At 28.3% G+C, this 19,167-nt stretch overlaps 4 protein-coding genes across 8 annotated transcripts; 2 read left to right on the top strand and 2 right to left on the bottom strand.

Moving 5' to 3' along the window:
- Positions 1-109: 109 nt before the first annotated feature.
- On the bottom strand, positions 110-2,065 carry LOC122636856 (3'-5' ssDNA/RNA exonuclease TatD). Of its 2 annotated transcripts, none has more exons than XM_043828489.1 (2): positions 1,925-2,065; positions 110-1,564 (listed from the first exon to the last, which is right to left on the bottom strand). In XM_043828489.1, exon 2 carries the CDS (start codon positions 1,541-1,543, stop codon positions 608-610), a length of 936 nt encoding a protein of 311 aa, XP_043684424.1. In that variant the 5' UTR covers positions 1,544-1,564; positions 1,925-2,065; the 3' UTR covers positions 110-607. The 2 variants fall into 2 exon arrangements, with proteins under 2 accessions (XP_043684424.1, XP_043684425.1); XM_043828490.1 differs by lacking the exon at positions 1,925-2,065 and adding an exon at positions 1,679-1,820.
- On the top strand, positions 1,909-3,799 carry LOC122636857 (N-alpha-acetyltransferase 40). 3 transcript variants are annotated; one of them, XM_043828491.1, is made up of 4 exons: positions 1,909-2,045; positions 2,569-2,960; positions 3,040-3,198; positions 3,677-3,799. In XM_043828491.1, the coding sequence occupies exons 2-4, from the start codon at positions 2,587-2,589 to the stop codon at positions 3,762-3,764; spliced, it is 621 nt and encodes a 206-aa protein (XP_043684426.1). In that variant the 5' UTR covers positions 1,909-2,045; positions 2,569-2,586; the 3' UTR covers positions 3,765-3,799. The 3 variants fall into 3 exon arrangements, with proteins under 3 accessions (XP_043684426.1, XP_043684428.1, XP_043684427.1); XM_043828493.1 differs by lacking the exon at positions 1,909-2,045 and adding an exon at positions 2,233-2,318; XM_043828492.1 differs by lacking the exon at positions 1,909-2,045 and adding an exon at positions 2,266-2,398.
- Positions 3,009-8,279, bottom strand: LOC122636855 (alpha-mannosidase 2). Its single transcript, XM_043828488.1, has 7 exons — positions 7,796-8,279; positions 6,338-7,692; positions 5,906-6,244; positions 5,432-5,740; positions 4,821-5,352; positions 4,561-4,713; positions 3,009-4,374 (listed from the first exon to the last, which is right to left on the bottom strand). Exons 1-7 carry the CDS (start codon positions 7,922-7,924, stop codon positions 3,796-3,798), a joined length of 3,396 nt encoding a protein of 1,131 aa, XP_043684423.1. The 5' UTR covers positions 7,925-8,279; the 3' UTR covers positions 3,009-3,795.
- Positions 8,280-8,800: 521 nt separating this feature from the next.
- LOC122636854 (proteasome activator complex subunit 4B-like) lies at positions 8,801-16,307 on the top strand. 2 transcript variants are annotated; one of them, XM_043828486.1, is made up of 13 exons: positions 8,803-9,210; positions 9,496-9,636; positions 9,729-9,900; positions 9,977-10,375; positions 10,463-10,611; positions 10,726-11,045; positions 11,169-12,168; positions 12,390-12,660; positions 12,745-13,128; positions 13,197-13,763; positions 13,842-15,413; positions 15,516-15,740; positions 15,828-16,307. In XM_043828486.1, exons 1-13 carry the CDS (start codon positions 9,017-9,019, stop codon positions 15,969-15,971), a joined length of 5,538 nt encoding a protein of 1,845 aa, XP_043684421.1. In that variant the 5' UTR covers positions 8,803-9,016; the 3' UTR covers positions 15,972-16,307. The 2 variants fall into 2 exon arrangements, with proteins under 2 accessions (XP_043684422.1, XP_043684421.1); XM_043828487.1 differs by lacking the exon at positions 15,828-16,307 and having other exon boundaries at positions 8,801-9,210; positions 15,497-15,637.
- Positions 16,308-19,167: the final 2,860 nt, after the last annotated feature.

The raw sequence follows: 19,167 nt of genomic DNA, 5'->3' as shown, positions 1-19,167 counted from the left end.
AAATATGAACTTGGCAAAATTTTCTTATATACATTGGACAAGATTAAAACAAAATAATAAATTTAATCATATGTTGTATAAGATAAAAGATTTTAATGAGAAGTAGTAATACAAAATTTACTTTTTTCTCTTCTTGAAAATATATATTCTTTAGAACCATTACTATATATAATATATATAAATTTCATTGGAGTATATATGCCCCATGAGTTCACTTTTATTTACATATAATTAAAAGTATGAAAGTAACAATGTAACAATCCACAACATTGTTCTAGTAAAAACTATTTTTTTATTTATTCAAGTATTTCTGAAGACTAATTTTATTCTGAATAATAAAGAGAAAGAATTGTGTATATAAAGGACATAATAACAATTAAGCATAAATATTGGTGCTGCAATAGTTTTTTACTTTTTAATATTTCATTTTTTCTGTATAACTATTACAACAAAGTATTTTATTAGATGTAAATATTGAGTAAATTTATAAATATCAGATTATTAAAGTAAAAATAGATATACCATATAGTAGCACCAATATCTAAACCTTGTGAAGCACCAACTAGCACCACCATATAAAACAACTTTGATATTGTTCATCTTTAAATCACGCATTTAGACCAAATAACTTCAAAGCATTGAAAGCAGTAGCCAAAGCAACTTCTTCTGGAGTTGTTTGCATAAATGCTGCTACCATTTCAACTATAGCTGGCAAGGCACATGGTTCATTACGTTGAAAAGTACAATAACGATGAAGAAAAGTCATGGATCGTTCAGTTAAAGCATCCTTAACACGTACAGGTAATTTACTAGCTCTTGTATTAGGATACATAAATGGAGCATCAGTTTCAACTAATATTTTATCTAATGGTGCCTGACCTGCTTCTAACAACTGTCTTATACCGCTATCTGACTTATCTTTACATAAGTAGCCTGTTATTCCTAAATAAAATCCTTGATCCAAGTAAATTTGTGCTTCCTCTGCTGTTCCAATAAAAGAATGAATTAAAACTGGTGGTAAGCGGTTCTTATAATGACTAAGAACTTCCAATACATCTGTCTGTGCTGCTCTTTCGTGTATTATAAGTGGTTTATTTAATTGACATGCCAGCTCTACTTGCTTATGAAAGACAGTACGTTGCGTCTCAGGATCAGAAAAATCACGATTATAATCTAAACCACATTCTCCAATCGCAACACATTCTGGATTTGTAGCTATGCTTTCAAGTTCTTGTAAAGTATCTGGATTTTCCCATGATTTTGCATCATGCGGATGTACACCAGCAGTTGAGTAAAGCGTACCAGGATATATTCTTGTCAGTCTTAAAGCCTCTTTACTAGAACGAATACTTGCACCTGTAACCATGATCTTCTGGACTCCTGCATCTTTAGCTCTTTGTATTACACTATCTAAATCTCGACTATATTTCTTATTTGTAAGATTGGCACCAACATCAACAATGATATAGTTTTCGTAACATCGAGTCATAGCTGAGGAAATAGCATTTTCCTCTGAATTTGAACTAGCAGCATTTTCTGCCATTGCTTATTTAATTAAAAATGCCTGAAACAATTTAAAGAAATATTCGCACAGTAATCAGTAGTGGTAATAAAACTAGGTCTATCTTCAACTACGTTACATCATTATGTTGATAAAATAAACACAAATATTCTTAACCTATAATAAAGCACACATCTCTCTTTCGAAGTAATAGAAAAAATATGAAATTTGCAAATATTTCTTATAAAATAATATAATATTTCTAAATTACTCGGAATTATTTTTAACAACTGGAGTAAAACTTGTATATCATACTTCGGCAATGCTAATGAAATCTCACATAACTACTTCTTTATAACTGTTTAATTAATACTGATAATAATATATTTTGTCATAAAACGAGTGAATTTTCATTACACGAACCTTTTTGTTTTTTTTTAATTATAAAATAACTAAGTGAACGAAACTGCCAGTATCAATTACAATATGTTCACTTCGACATTATTGATATCACAAAACTTAGAAGACGTTACATTTTGAAGAGGTTAGTAATGATTAATGCTATTGATACAATTACTTCATATATTATGTTTCTACTGAGATGTTTTACTAATAACTCAAATTACAATGTTTAATTTTATTCCTATGATAATACAATCATTATTATATAAAAACTATTTGAAATTTTGAAATATAAAATTTAAATTTTCTCGTAGTTCTAATCAAGCTATATATGTTTTTATCTTATAGGATAGTTTTTGCTCTTACATCGTGCAGTAGTGTTATTATTGTGTGTGCGATATAACACAAATTAGAAGTACTTTATAATTGTATCAATCAATTTAATTAATTTTTATGTATACATCATGATGTGTATATAATATAACTTTATATATAGTAATTTATAAAATTTATAATATATAATAACTATAAGAAAGAAAAAGAAAGTTTTTTAAAATGTTTAATCTTATTAAATATTTTTATTATGAATTAAACATTATTTTTTTATTGCATGTATACATTATCTAATATAAAAATTATTTAACTAATATATTTTATTATTGTAGAACAGGCCAGCAGCAAAAATGAAACGGCGTTCAAAAGTACAAAAACTAGCACGTGCTAAATGCATTATAAATAAAGTTAATTCCATGAAAGATCCATTTGAAATGCTTGAAATGTATCATACATACGTAGGAAAAAATGAATATATTGTAAATTTAAATTGTGTTAAAGCTAAAGAGGCATCATCTGAATGTCGGCTTTGGATATTTGATATTATGGAAAGAAATATGAAAAATTTGTATGAACAATCTAGTTGGGGATGGGATGCAATTGCTAAACAAAAAGAATTAACAGAATCAACAGCTTGGTATTTGATAGCATCTAATAATAACAAATTTATAGGATTTTCTCATTTTCGTTTTGATATAGATTACAAAGTTGAAGTGCTATATTGGTAAGTATATAAACATATAAATTATTATTATAGTATAAGGGACAAAAATGTATTAAAAATATTATATTTATCTATTAAGTTATGAATTACAATTAGAAGAATCAGCAAGAGGTAAAGGCCTTGGTCGTTTTATGATGCAAGCTCTTGAATCTATGGCATCAAAATATAAAATGCAAAAAGTAGTATTAACAGTATTAAAAAATAATCTACCAGCATTACAGTTCTTCTACACACTTGGGTAATAAGATATTTTTCGTATTTTAACTATATATTACTTATTTTATTTATTATTTATCAAGTCTTCTATAAATAAAATACAAAGAAAAGATATGAACTAAAATCACAAATATTATTTTAGATATAGCTTACAATATAAGGCTTGAGGTAGACTTAAGCTTATTAAATTATACAATTATATTATATTAAAAATAACAATTATTCAATTATGTAATCTATTTCTTAAATTAAGTTAAAGTCTATATTTAATGCTGAGTACAAAATAATTGTACTTTGAAAAAGCTTGTTTTAAGTATAATTGTACAGAAATTTCATTAATTAATTTAATGTCTATTAATTATAAATATCTATATATACTTTTACTCAAAGATATATTAGCCTTATCATTAAAATTTTCTTTCTTATTAGATAAGTTTATATGATAAGCATGTGAGTTTATAAAAAATTGTTGATATATTTCTTCAATTATTCTTTTGTAGTTTTAAACTGGACAACACTAGCCCACTGGAGTCAGAGAAGAAAGATTATATTATTTTAAGTAAACAGGTTTTAATTCCTGTCACGTGAAAACATTTTCTACAATAAATATGCTTTCATTTTAATATTGTGTTTTATGAAATAGAATAGACAATATTTCATTCGGACACAAAGTAACAATCGATGATTTAAGAAATGAGCCAACATCATAAAATGTAAGAGGAGCTTTACTGACTGTCATATCTTTCAAATAATTTAGAAATGATACATCGATTTTTCCCGAATTGGAGATATTGAATTGTTGCAAATAATCCTCTGATCCCCAACAAACATCTAATGCTGTTCGATGTAAAACCATACCAATACCTTTACCAGCTCCTTCAGGAATAAACAAAACTCTTAAACTAATAACGTTTAAGTTTATGGGAAGATCATAACGTAGTGGAGTAAAGTGTGCTTGCAAATTATATGGCAATGTATTATGAGGATGTATTGCTATTACTGGATATAATAGTTCTTCTGAAGCTAAGTGTGCAGCCACAGATAACAGACCTGCAGGATGACTAGTAGATGATGCAGGACAATTCAATCTCTTCTTTTCAAGTACTAATGTAAATAAGTGATTAGTTACTAAATTATCTGTTACTCCTTGACCTAATCCTCTGTTATCATCATGAAGCAGTCTTCGATCTTGCATAATCTGCAGCGTAATATCAAGAATTAGCATTCATATTAAATTATTTTACTACAATATATTTTAACCATTTACGGGTCATACTTATTCTTATAGAGAAATTTTGTTTATATTCTCTTATAGATTTTTATAATTTATTTACACACATATATTATACACATAATCTAATAATTTATAATAAATATAAATTACCTCTATTTGTCCTGATGCCATAGAAGCTACCCCTAATGGTTGTGCTGTTATAACTGTTAATCTTTTATGTTTATCTTCAATATATGCATTTGCAGCCATTGGATAATAATTTGCTTGTGTAGGTAATTTAGGAAATCTCTGGCGTCTAATTATCTAAAATCATTAAGGTTTTATATATATATATATATATATATATATATATATATATAATTCATTATTAAAAATATAAAAATATTTAAGATATCCTTTTAAATACTTACACCAAGACCATTTAAATCAGTAAAAAACTGATCTCCAGACATTATATCGGTGTTTAATCTCATTGCAAGTTCATAATTTTGTGTTTCTGTTATATCAACTTCATTCAGTATATGTAATCCGACGCCATCATTACCAGGTGAATTATATAGTATGCAAGTATGACGTACATATGGTAGTTCTACAAAAACTTTTGATAAAATAGGACCTGTTACTAAATGAATAATGTGCTTATTATCCATAAATATCAAATCTGGATCTGGCTTATCCGGCAAAAATAAATAGGCACCACTTTTATCTTTACCAGAACCTCTAGTGCCATATTTAACAAACTCTAAGTGAACAGGAAATGTAACATTGTCAACTCTTAAAGCTTTTAAGAAACCAGATTTTCCAAATGACGCAGATAGTTCAATCTTTTGAGATATAGAAAATTCTTGTGCAAGAGGTTGTACTTGCATATGAGAAAAACCAGGCACTGTTGAAACTGGTATATCAGTATTGAAAATTGTGACATTTGCTACATAAACATCTCTGTAAAATTATAGATTAACAAAGTATTTTAAACCACTTTCTCTCATGATTTTATTTTTCACATGCATTTTCTACTTACGGAGGAAATGTTTGCTGACGAAGAGCATGTATTATATATGTAGTAAGTCCAAATCCTGGTACAGTTACTAGAAAAGATAGTTCATATCTGGCAGCCGATAGAGCAGCAGGTCCAACCCAAACTGGTGATATTTGAGATTTTACTAATTGTCCAGTATGATCAGTAACTTTAACGAAAGGTGTTGAAACGATTAAAGTTTGTATTTTTTTTCTTTGTCTTGAACAAGGATTGTATAATATAACTTTTCTTTTGGGATTTTCATCTCCAAGTATAAGTATATGTTTTTCACCAGGACTAGTATGATGTGATCTTTAATAATAAAACATAGAACTGAATTAAACTAAATTATTGGCGATTTCATTAAGTAATTATAAAAATTATAATGATTAAATTATAGTGTATGTGTAATAAGAACCTTACAACCTCTACAAACAGCAAAAGATACTAACTAGGAATAAGTATCTGTTTTCGAACCTAGTCTCATCCAATGAAAGGTAGTGGGCTTCTTGATCAATTGTTGATCCTTCAGAAGTTTTTAATAAATGCATAACAGATTGTTGCAGTACATGTGCAGTATTATTTAAGGCTAATATCATTTTTTGAGCATAATCTATAACTACATTATCTCTAGCCGTTCCGCTAACACCATCATGATGTTGAAATAAGGAGTGCCACATTCTGGCATTACTCAACCGAAGAGCTATGTTTCCTTCAGCTAAATGATAAATGCCTTTAGCCCATGCTATTGTAGTCAAGATTTCAGATGCCCTTAAAGAACCTAATAATACACGATCTAATCGTTTATGGAAAGGTCTGAAAAAATATTATCATTTAAATAGAGATAAAACACATTTTGTTAATAATATCAAGATATTATCTATAACATGATATATAATGATAATATACCTTGATGTGTAATAGCCACTCCAATAATGATCATCCCTATCAGAATAGGTAAAAAAATCTCCAGATAAAGTAGGGAAATCTTCTAAATTATGTTTATCTCTTACAGCATCAAAGTAATCACTCAATGTTCCAAATTGTATTTCAACATTTAGTTTTTGATTTTGATTTAAATAATCAAAAAGATATTGATAGTTATTGAATTGAGCATCCCATTCAGTAACATGTGTATATCTAAAGTCATCTCCCAATGGTACTAATAATACATTAGTTTTAAAAAGCTGAGACTTCTTACGGTATTGATCTAATAGCAACATAGCTCTTTCTACTATATTTGCCTTTGTTATAGCTCGTGGATTTATTTTCCATGGACATGTCAAACCAAAATTAGGAAGTCTATAAAAATCAAATTGACAACATATTTTTGGATCTGGTCCACATGTATGAGGTATATCATAACTATAAAATGGCATCATATGAGTAAACAATTCTGTTGTACCATCATTGTCCCACAACTGTCTCCATCGAAATTCTAAATTTTTTTCTTTAGCCAATTTTTTTTTAACTGAATAATGAACTCGTTGTATCAGTAAATTATTTAATCCAGCTCCTTTTAATAAATATGGCATAGTTGGAGAAAGTCCAAATGGATCAATTGCCCATCCTGAATTTGGTACATAATCTAAATTATACTTTAACCATTGATGTCCCTCTGTTAGTTGTGCAAGTTGAGCAACCCAGTGAGAGACAGATTCATCTGGCATAACCCATCCACCTGATACTATTTCCAATTGACCATCATGAATTAAGCTTCTGACTAAATCACGTGTTACCTTTGATTGTTCGTCCCACCACAGCTTAAAAAATGAAACTTCTGCCCAGATAAATTTACGTCGTTTGTCTTCTGCTAATTTTGTTACCATGTTATTTAATATATTCCTTGTTTGAGAAGTATAATATTTTTCAAATGTATTCAACCATCCTGGATCATTATGTGAATGTGGAATAACAAAGACTTTCAGTTTTCTATTACGATGCCATTGTTCTTTATTATATTTGATATTCCATCCTTGTTTCCAAACTCCACCATCTGGATTATCAAAGTCCAATATTCTATATAAATCTAACATTTGAATATCAACTTCTGGTGTTCGATTTATATTAAAATTGCATTTAGATAATTTTTCTATATGATTTTGGATTGGACCTGATTGTTCATGATTATTTAATGGTTTTATTACTGGTACTAAGTTTTGTTTCATTTTTGCTGCTTCTTGAAGAGCATTCATAGCTTCATGATGTTTATTAAAATCTTTTTCTAATTTTGCTAATCTACTTTCAAAATGTAGCCATTGATTCTAAAAGAAGTAAATATATAAATCCTATATAAATTTATATTTTGTACAATATATGATAATTATATATATTAGCTTAATAAAAAAGAAATTTGTATAAATTTACATCTTGCATAGATAGTTTGGTATCCTGTCCAGGAGGAAAAAATGTTAAATCCATCATTAAATATGTCATTAGACAGCAAGCAAGAATTAATCCTGCTCCAAGAATGGCAAAAGTTTTCCTTGTCTTCATATTATATTTTTCTAATGATAAATTCACATTGAATAACTTATCTTTGACAGATTTTTAAATTAACCTTTTTTAGGTGGTATAATAAATTTCACTTAAAATATTTTTGTAAATTAATATATAAAATTAAGTACCATACACACATAAACTCACTAATAATACGAATAATAAAAAGTGGAATACTTATTTAAAATGCTTTGTTATATGCTATGTATTTGAAGTATCTACTGTTTACCATTGCGTCTCACTGCATGAAATACGTACATACATGTGTACTACCATATGGTATATATGTAACATTCACATTGCAGTAGTTATAAATATAAATTTAATAACATTTTATCACACATATATTTTTTTTGTAAAGCAATATTTTTGTTGAGATTGTAAAAAAAAAATATTAATTACGTAATTCTACATAGTTGTAAAGTATGTATATGTGTGTGTATTAATTTTTTATTTTATATCATTTAAAAAAGTATAAGGATTTCTTTTTAGCAATCTTAGAGATAAACAACAGCATGATTTTTATCATTTTCCTTACAGAAATATGTCCAATTTATTTTCTTAAAATAACTAGTTCATTCAGCCAATCATGATAACAAATAAAATTACCCTAAGTATTATGATCCATTTTGATTTAAACTTTAATTGTTTAAATAGAAATCTTTAGTTAGATCTTTAATATTTTTATATACTGAATCCGATTTTCATTGAATTAGTAATAACGTTATAATATAAAAACGAAGGAAAAGATTTTCTATATTTGTCAGACATATTGTATATTTCGTTACATATATAACATTATTAATAGTTTTAATTTTTTTGTAATTTATATAGTGGCAGCTTTGTCATATCAAGACATATCTTTACCAACCTAAAATATTAAGTATGGCTCCTACCATGAAAAACATGACTTGATGAAAATGAATAGGAATAAGCAAGTTGTAATTGACACAATATCGTGATACTGTATTGTATTGTGTGCTCTTTCAGAGAGTAGTTCTGTGATTAATCTTTACATCTTTTCAATTAAGGAATAAGAAATTCGCAATAATAGACAAAGAGTATATTTATTATATATATGATTCAAAGATGAATTCCGATACAAATATCACAAATCATAAATATCAAAAAGAACTTATTTACAATAAATTACTACCATATGCAAAAGATTTAGAAAATGAATCTCAAGTATTGTTATCTGAAATTAAAGGAAATTTAGGACGAGCTATTATGTACCGTGAAATGCAACCAGGATGTAGTTTTTGGACCACCAGATTATGCAAGTAAGGTTTACAATAGAAAATATAGTATATTTTACTTTTCTTCTTTGTAAATTATCGTTGAAAAGTTCATGTGCCCTAACACATGTTTTTAAATATACATATATCATATTATATCTATAATATATTTTATCATACGGTAAAAGAGATATAACATATTTAACATTACCGAATCATATTATAAATTTAATTTATTAACATTTTATATGTTATTTTTATCTATTCTTATTAGCAGTTGGTCTCTTTATATTAACATTAATCTAAAAAAATATATATATTTTTGTTTAGATATATAAAGATATATGGTATGAAGTTCAGCAAAGAAGATCATATATACTTTATTAAATTAATGTATGAACTAATCATTATACCAAATCTTGATCCATTCTTAATCAACAAATTTGGGTCTACTTTAATTTTATTGTTAAAGTAAGTCTTCCTATAATTAGAGTTAGTTAAAAAAATTGAGGAATTACTTAATAATTTAATTATTATTTATCACATGGATGATCTTTTTCTAGAAAGAAAGAATTACTTTCTCCAAATGATTTAGAACTTCCATGGAGACCTTTGTATGAGTTAAATCAAAGAGTACGAATGAGCGCAGAATCATCCATAGGAATGTTCCGTTACTTTCCATTTTTAGGATGCACATTAAACTCTTTAATACATTCTGCAAAAATTTATTTTCCGGTAAGATAATTCTGTTTTTTAATATAAAAACTGAACAATAATTAAATGCGTGTACTTATGATTATTTTTTGTTTAGTTAAATGCAACGCAAGAAATCTTGGATGAATTGAGGCCTATGATATGTCCATTTGATGTAGTCACTATGTCTAATACCTTTAAAACATTAGAATATTTTTTACCAGTACATTTATCTCCAGAGTATCATTCATTTGGACACGAATTATGGTTCAATGAATTTATGACGTTGTGGGAAGTCTGCCATAATGGACCACAATGGGAAAATGAAATAATGTGGTTAATGGCTAAATTAGCATTTGCAAATATTGGTTATATTAACTGGGAACCATATATACCTCTTATGTTTACCAGATTTGTGCGTTGTTTAAATTTACCTGTATCATATAAACAGACACAAAGCATCAAAAGTCATAAAATAGAAATGCTACCTATTGCTATATGGATAGTATCAGTTCTGGTAAAATACTATTTTATAGTAGATAAAAATACGAATAATTAGTGATAGTATTTTATAATAAATTTATTATTTCTCTAATATTTGCAGGGTAATAAATCCAGTGCACAAATGTATCTTGAAAAATTTCTGAAGACTATAGAAACATATTTCCATGCAGCGAATATCGGTCGATGGTCTGGAAAATTGAAAGAATTGCTTACAAAATTACCATACCGCTTTATTTTACGTGTTCATAAGTAAGTATATTAATTAAATAATAAATTAATATATAAATTTATCTGTTTTAAGGCAGTGCTTGATATAGATTGAAAACTGAAAAAGTACATTTTTTTATTAATATGCAATTGTAGAGAACGATACGCTAAGCCAACTTGGGAAACACCAATTCCTGATGAGTACAAATTAAGTGATGAAGATATTAACATTTTTGTTAAGAGTATGATGCCAGTAGCTATGACAGCAATGTTTAGCAAATTAAGTGCTAATGATACTTGTCATGCTTTACAACATCTTGCTACTATGAGACCTAGCTTAGTAATACCACAAGTTCTAGAGAGGATGTATTCTACACTAGATTCTCTTACAGAACCTCACAAACTTACAGCAGCAATGATTTGTATGGTAGCTGTAGCTAGACCCATGGTACAAGGATCTAGAAATATAAATAAAGGTAATATCATCGTGTTATTAGAATATTATTAATACTTTCTAATATATATATATATGTATGTATGTATGTGTGTATATATGTATATATATATTCTTATATATATATATCCTTTTTTTTTTGTAGGATATACATATCCAGAAGGTCCAATGCACGTACTACCTCTTCTTTTTTCTTCTCTGCCAGGCATAGATCCAAATGATATAGGAAAGTGTTTTGTTACATTTCGTCTAATTTCTGTATATGCCATTATGATACCCATTGTGGATTCGTCTAGATCACCTGCAATAGCGGACGAAGAAGAGAGATTGATTTGTGAAACAACATCGCGTTTTGAAGATTTTATTTTGCAATTCTTAGATAGGGTTTTTACCTTCATAGATTGTAGTTCATTAGAATTTGTAAGACCTGAAAATCGTGCTGGTGATGGGAAGAGTAAATTAGAAACTACAGCAGAAACGGTGTTAGAAGGAGTGTGCTCAACTTTATTACTTAAAACTAGTAATGCAATTTTTCTCAGTGCTTTACATAAGTTACGTACATTCGTGACTGAACGTATTTTAGAAACAAAAATCGCTGGCCAACTAGTAGCTGTACTTTGTCGAATTTTTGTACGAGTTAATGGTCAGGATACACTACGTGCTCTAGTACCTTTATTATCTCAAACGATATTAGACATAATTAATGAAGGAGAGGATGTCATCAAAGAAGAAAATTTAGATAATCGTTTATTATATGCAATGCTTCTACTATCTGCAGTTGCTGAAACACCAGGTCATAATTTATTACCACATATAAATACTTTCTTGAAAGTTCTTGATCAAGTGTTATTGTTAAGATCGAGAGAAGGAAGCAAGCTTGCATGTCGCATACTTAAAAATTTGCTTACGTCATTGTCCACTGTTATCTTCTGCCAATTTCGAACTGTCGAGAGGGATTACAATGATCCAGAATATCCTTACACAAGAGATTGGGGTGAAGCAATAGATATCGACTCTTTACGCATTAAGTGGTATGTTCCTGGGAAAGAAGAAATTGCAACGATTCAACAAATATTCTCCAAATATTTGCCGCAAGAAATAGAAAAATTACAAAAATACTGCCATGATTGGAATTCATTAACACGGTATGTTCCTTTTATAATTTTCGTTAGTATTTATATATTTCTTGACAACATCTAAATGCAGAAATAGAAAGCCTCTGTGCTAACAAACAATTTTACCCCATTTTCCAGAAATCAAATGCAAAATGTTTTATAAAATATAACTTCTTGAACGTCTTTTTATATATGAAGTATTTAGACTAAAACTGCCTCAACTGATAACATAAATGGATAAATGACTATAGGGAGGAGCTGCTGACCAGTCTGAATATTGTAAGCAGTATTGTTGGAGGCTGTGAGTCTGTTTTACCATTGTGGAAAGAATCTCCACTTCCTGTCGTCGAAACATCTTTAGAATGGATACCATTTACTCCAACTCTTGGTATCACAGGAGAAATCGTTATGCCTGATGGAAGTAATGTGAGACGGTATATGACAGAGATCTTGAGTAATCTACAATATGTATTACTGAAAAATGCAGAAGATGATACAAAAAGTTTATTTGTTTTGGTGCAGGTATATATATTTATTTATTATTAAATGAATAATTAAGATATAACAGATCATTTCAATATATCAATGTATTTCAATCTGTTTTAGATATGGAATAGTTTACTATTGGGAAAGATGCGTTTGTATGAAAGTTACGAAGGAAGACGTAAAAGTTTTCAAGCTGCACAGTGTATGTTGAATGATAAATTGGTGGGAAATAAAAAGCGTATAGGAGCCGTTATATTAGAACGTGTTGATATTCAGCATGAAGCACGACTTCAAGTACAGTCTTACGTATTAACGGAAACTCATAAAAATATAATGTTAGAACTTCTAGCATTAGCCACTAGCAGATATGCCGATGTACGTTCGAAAGCACAATGTATTCTTTTTTATGGGCTTCGACACTTCCCATACTCATATACATTCATTGTCCCTCGTTTAATGGATATTTTGGCAAAAGATACTGACGAACATCATGATGCTTATAAGGTAAAAAACTTTAATAATCAAGAAAAATAGTGATTTTCCACGTATTTATTCATTCTTTCCAAAAACAGGGAGTTCTATATATTTTATTTGGTCCACAACATGATCCTATTATGACCAAACGTGATTGGAATATGTTGCGATCTTTGTGGCCAAGAATTGTTCTTTCCAAGCCGTCTGAGAAACTTTCGGTGATTCGATTAAAAGAAAATTTAATTGAAACTGTAAAAAATAATTTTCCAACTTATGTCATTACACTTGAAATACCAGATAGATGTTTGATTGCTGCATCTAAATTATGGAATACTTTCCCATATCCTACTTTAATGCAACTTAATGAGAATGAAATTCAACGTGGTTTACAAAAATTGAAAGAACACTCCGAATCTAATTTAGTAGCATATCATGGACTTCTGGATGATTTATTAAATGCCATTTTAGAAGAAAATCTTCATTGGAGGCATAGATTAATGTCAATGAATTTTATAAAAAGCTTGGTTCATCCTGAACAAATATATTCACCTAAAATAGTGCGATATTTTTTAGAAGCATTGATTCATGATTCGTTAGAAGAAAGAAAAATTGCAATCCGCACAGTAATTTATATGCTTAAGCAACAAAAAAGAAAACATCCAAAGGTATTGTTAATATTTAACAAATGTATATCATATAGTAAAATTATTTGAAAGATTCATATAGGATATGTTTTGTTGTAGATAACTATTGATATAAAGGAAGAACGCGAAAAAGAATTATTATTTACAGATAAATTTAATGTTGCGATACCTGGAAAAAGGGCAGACAATGCGTGGTTGCAATATGACTACGACACACGTCCGTTGACATCAGAACAATGGAACGAACCAAGATTTGTTCATCAACCATACATTGGTTATTATATATGGCCAAAAAAATTAGAGGTTTATGCACCATCGTCAGAACAACCAAGTTTTGATCCTAAAATTCGTAAATTAACAGATCATGAGATGGAGATTGAACGTTTCTTTAACGATCCTCAGAATGTGGAAAAACTGATTAAATTCTATAGTATTGAAGAGAAAAAGGATAAGGATAAATTTAACGTTTACAAATGTCTCCTATTTAAAAGTATTTTTCGAAATCTTGGGATTATTCCTTTAAAACACTTTTTGCCACATTTGCGTAAATTAGTTACAGATAAGCAAGAAAGTAGTCAAAGATGTGCTGCAGAAATTACTGCGGGTATAATTAGAGGTGCAAAGCACTGGCCGTTTGAAATGACTTGTGAAATGTGGAATGAATTGTTACCAATTATAAGAACAGCATTAAGTAATTTAGCAGTGGAAACTGTTGTAGATTGGAGTACATGTTTTGCAACTGCCCTACAACGTAGAGATCCAAATCGACATCACTGGTTTTTAGAATGTTTGATGGAAGAGCCTCCTTTAGGAGAATCTGAATCATCTTTTGTAGAATGTGGCCGTTTGTATGCTTTACAAAGAACTCTCAGTCAACAATCATGGCGTGTTTCTCAATTAATGCAACGTTTACTTATCCGCTTAGAGAATAGATTATTAACAAATCCATTTAGAAATTTAAGGGAACGCTTAGGATCGTTATTAGTTACTGTATTTGAAGCAGATCTCAGATTTCCGAACTCCTTTGCGAATCAAGCAACGCCTCGAGCACAACATTTTATGGATAAAATAATTCCAAAATTGCAATTACTTGCTCAAGACACTATAGCATTGATTAGCAAGGAAGAAAACTCTCTAGCCTCAGACATGGCTAATGTTAATTTTAATGATTCTATCAAAAATTCTAAGTTGGATGTAAACGAACGCGAAGCAGCAATCAGATTGCTTAAGATTATTTGCAGATGGATTATAGGTAGTGTGTTTAGATCGCAATATGGAACATTACCTGGATTTTACGAATTATTCCCTATTATTTGCCAAATGGAAAATTATGAAACGGATGAAGAATTAACCAAAATTTGTTCCGAAACGTTAGCTGTACTTGCACAAACAGTTACATTACCAAGCGATATGCCAATAGCTTTAGATGCAATTGTAAAAATGTCCAAACACTTATCATGGTGGGCAAGAGCTACTTGTTTGGAATTTCTTCAAGTTTTAATCTTTTATAACATGAGCATTGTGCTAAGCAAAGATGAATGGGTTAATTGTATCAAAGAAGTTGTTTTAAATTTATTGGAAGATAACCGCTTAGAAGTACGAGAAAAAGCTGGACATGTTCTTGGCGGATTATTACATTGTGCATTCATTCCAGAACAAAAGGCTTTACTAGTACGTATGCATATAATTAAATAAAGAAATATAATGTATATTTCAATTAAAGTCATCAAAAATATCAAAAGTTATAAATGTAGTATAATTATAAAATTTCAGGAGAAATTTAAATTGAAAGCAAAAACAAAATTGCATAAAAAATGTGCAATATACAATAAAACAGAAGCAGAAAGGAATGCAAATTTGGATGCAATACGTTTGCGACATGCAGGTGTTCTAGGACTTTGTGCATTTATTCGTGCACATCCATATGATATACCAAATTATTTGCCGCCTGTTTTTGAACATCTGGGTCTTCATTTAAATGATCCTCAACCTATACCAGTTAGTATATTTGAAAAAATAAAAACAAATAATTATTGTTTTTCAAAGATACATCAATAAAATTCTAAATACATTGTTCATTTTTAGACAACTATAAGAAAAACACTTGGCGATTTTAAAAGAACACATTATGATGGATGGACCGGTGTGAATGGACATGCACAGCATTTTACAGAAGAACAATTGGCTGTGCTGCAAGATTTATCAGTACCACCTTCGCATTATGCGTGACTGAGAAATAAAGTTTAATATATTCTCTCTCTTTATATATATATATATATATATATATATATATATATGTATATATATAATATAATATAGTATAATATAATATAATATAATATAATATAATATAATATAATATAATATATATTTTCTTTTTAATATTGAAAGAAACTTTAATGAGAAAGTAAAGTTTACAATTACGGAAGTCTTACTGAAACTAATGATATAAATTATACCTTATACTTACTTAATTATAAAAAAGTGGTGTTGTGTGCTACAAAGACATGTTGTTTCTATCTGGCTTTATTTATATTTATTCAAATAAATTGATATCAGATCACATATTTTCCATTAAATCATCACAAATTACAATTCATTATGATGTTCTTATTTATATTTATATCAAGAAAATATATTTCAAATCCTTAAATAATTTTCTGTGTGGAAATAAAGATTAGTTATTATCGTTATCCGTAATTTTAGTTATTATCGTTATCAGTAACTTTAATTGTATCTTCTAATTATTATTCTTTATTATAAATTTTGATTCATTATGATATATGGTTATTTAATACATTTTTTTGAAGATATAAAAAATTTTGTATATTCATATCATATAAAATTAGATTAAAAACTATAAAAATTAAACTTTGATTTTTATTGAAAAAGTTTTATTTTGAATTTTGACGAGTGAAGCACTTTATTTCCCAATGGGTAAGTTTAAATATATCATATTTTCGATTACTTTATAATTATTTAAACTATTTGAAACATGCGTGGAATAACGTATCTAAACAATAGCATATTTATTTAAACATTTCATAACTCGAAACACGCGTTAAATACGAAACAGAATTAAATTAATATTTAAATAGCATTATATTTTTGATAATTTTAAATTTATTTAAATAATATAAAAGTACGCGGAGTTAAATAAACTAATATTTATACAATAGTAAATTCAGTTAAAGCTGTTCATCACCTTTCGCTCGAAGCGTATGTGGCTTCAGTAATAGATATAAACAAAATATGAAAAACAAATCAAGCGGGGATCGTTATCTCCATCACGCATCTATCCTATCGGTATATAAGCTTTTGGTTATACTTCTCTCATTCGTACATAATAATTGTTTTCGCGTAGGTAGGATAAATAGATTAGCGACTGTGAACTCGCACTTTTCAGTCTTTCACATGTGTATCTTTTTTCTTGGCAACGTTCGTCTCGCAATGATTCGTTCTAAATAATACATCGGTACGCATTTGTTCACGATATATACACATTTTTAATTTTTATCTGTCAAATATCAACGCAAAACGTTGTTTATACAAAAGATATTTATTTTTTCGATTTCTTTTTGTCATAATAAATATTATATCAAGAAGAATTGATCAACATAAAAAGTATCTGCTTTTATTATTATTATTATTATTATTATCATTATTATTATCATTATCATCATCATTATCATCATCATCATCATCATCATCACCATCATCATCATCATCATCATCATCATCATCATCATCATCATTACTACTACTACTACTACTACTACTACTACTACTACTACTACTACTACTACTACTACTACTATTATTATTATTATTATTATTATTATTATTATTAAACATTAGCTAACATCGTTCCTTCCTATGAACAATTACATTTATAAGAAAATTTTTTCATCAAAAATATATTCTTTATTTACTATGATTCAATGAAATGTCAATCATTGAACTTTTTGAAATTGTCAGGTGTTATCTAAAACGTTGTGCTTTAATATTTAGAGTTTTTTCTTACAATTCATCGGCGGTGACATAATGCTTTGGTATAGCTCGAATTTAAAAAACAGAAGAAAAATGCATATCTATGTATCTTATGCGTAAAAAACGCATATTAAATTACATAATAACGATCAGACTCAGCGGAATTATACCATCTAAGATTATCAACGGCTTCTAGAACTTTTGTAATGCTTTTTGGGAATATTACAAATCTACGTGCTGGATTTAAAGACAAGGTATTTTCTTTTCAAACATCGTCCTTGTTTTTAAGTGATTCGTAAAAATTTATACCGTGTTCATTATGTAATCGAGATTAAAGGGGAAGATGAAGAAGACAAAATTTATAATGGCGTTGAGAAGACTAATATATCGCTGTTTTACAATGATTTATTCGAATGATAGAACAAGGTAACAAAATATTTTTTTCAGAATTATCCAAAGGTGAGCAATTTTAGCTAGAAGATATAATCAATTGAAGTCAGAAAAGTTATCGAAGGGCCATCGATAAACGCAAAACGTAGATCATAGTGGAATTTTTTCTTAAACAAACGAATATTTCTTCGAGCAAAAGAATATTTCATCAATGAATTTTCTTAGAGTCCGTTTTTTATATTCTCAAAAAAAGTCGACGTAGATTTCTTCAAGAAGAGAAAATAAAAATTAATTATAATGCTGATAGTGTTCTGAGATATCGAACTAATGATAATTTGGATAGCACCTATTTAGAAAATTATAGATACGATAACAGTATTTATTTCTATTTATATTTTATTTAGTTATTATTATTTTAACAGATGAAATTAGGAATGATAAGAAAAATCTTAGAGAGATTAACGATGATTCTAAAAAAGAAAATTTGTTGATCGATGCTGGAGTAGAAGAAGAAGAAAAAAAAATAAAGTAGAAGTTGAAGATGAGGGTAAAGATTATGAGCCCACGTTCGTTTATGATTCAATCGACGATAGATTTTATTTCGACAATGATGATTTCATAGATAAATTAAATTCTATTTGAAACGATATTGATAACTGGCCGATCATTGATTTAGCAAATCTCGATTTGAATTCGAAAATACTTAACACGATGTATCATAAGAATGAAGTTAAATAGATGATCGAGACCAATAATAATAATATAAAAATAACAGAAACTAATATTGAGAATAAAAATGATTATGAGAGTGGAAGATTTACTCATGAATTGAAAAATGAGTTTAGAAAGAATTAAAATAAAACTAAGGGAGGCTTAATTTTCAAAATGATAAATCTGCGGGCACGATCAAAAGATTTATTGTTTGTCAAGATAATAATGTTACCCCTGGAATACTTTTAAATTATATCAGAAATGTTAATTCCACATTTACATCACCGTGTCATCGTTATTCCATCGATTTAAAATAAGTAATTATTGAATATAA

This window comes from Vespula pensylvanica, chromosome 24 (assembly GCF_014466175.1).
Source record: "Vespula pensylvanica isolate Volc-1 chromosome 24, ASM1446617v1, whole genome shotgun sequence".
In the NCBI taxonomy this organism is placed as follows: domain Eukaryota; kingdom Metazoa; phylum Arthropoda; class Insecta; order Hymenoptera; family Vespidae; genus Vespula; species Vespula pensylvanica.
Note: the sequence above shows the minus strand (reverse complement) of the source record. Positions and strands in the feature narration are given on the sequence as shown.

What these genes read in the sequence shown, in the direction of transcription:
- LOC122636855 (XM_043828488.1), bottom strand. Translation starts at nt 7,924, where the DNA reads ATGAAGACAAGGAAAACTTTTGCCATTCTTGGAGCAGGATTAATTCTT. An exon ending in AGTGGCTATTACACATCAAG is followed by an intron (nt 6,245 to 6,337) that starts GTATATTATCAT and finishes ATATTTTTTCAG; the next exon opens with ACCTTTCCATAAACGATTAG. An exon ending in CTTTCATTGGATGAGACTAG is followed by an intron (nt 5,741 to 5,905) that starts GTTCGAAAACAG and finishes TTATTATTAAAG; the next exon opens with ATCACATCATACTAGTCCTG.
- LOC122636854 (XM_043828486.1), top strand. Translation starts at nt 9,017, where the DNA reads ATGAATTCCGATACAAATATCACAAATCATAAATATCAAAAAGAACTT. An exon ending in TGGACCACCAGATTATGCAA is followed by an intron (nt 9,211 to 9,495) that starts GTAAGGTTTACA and finishes ATTTTTGTTTAG; the next exon opens with ATATATAAAGATATATGGTA. An exon ending in GTTTATTTGTTTTGGTGCAG is followed by an intron (nt 12,661 to 12,744) that starts GTATATATATTT and finishes AATCTGTTTTAG; the next exon opens with ATATGGAATAGTTTACTATT.
- LOC122636856 (XM_043828489.1), bottom strand. Translation starts at nt 1,543, where the DNA reads ATGGCAGAAAATGCTGCTAGTTCAAATTCAGAGGAAAATGCTATTTCC.
- LOC122636857 (XM_043828491.1), top strand. Translation starts at nt 2,587, where the DNA reads ATGAAACGGCGTTCAAAAGTACAAAAACTAGCACGTGCTAAATGCATT. An exon ending in AAAGTTGAAGTGCTATATTG is followed by an intron (nt 2,961 to 3,039) that starts GTAAGTATATAA and finishes TTATCTATTAAG; the next exon opens with TTATGAATTACAATTAGAAG. An exon ending in CAGTTCTTCTACACACTTGG is followed by an intron (nt 3,199 to 3,676) that starts GTAATAAGATAT and finishes ATTCTTTTGTAG; the next exon opens with TTTTAAACTGGACAACACTA.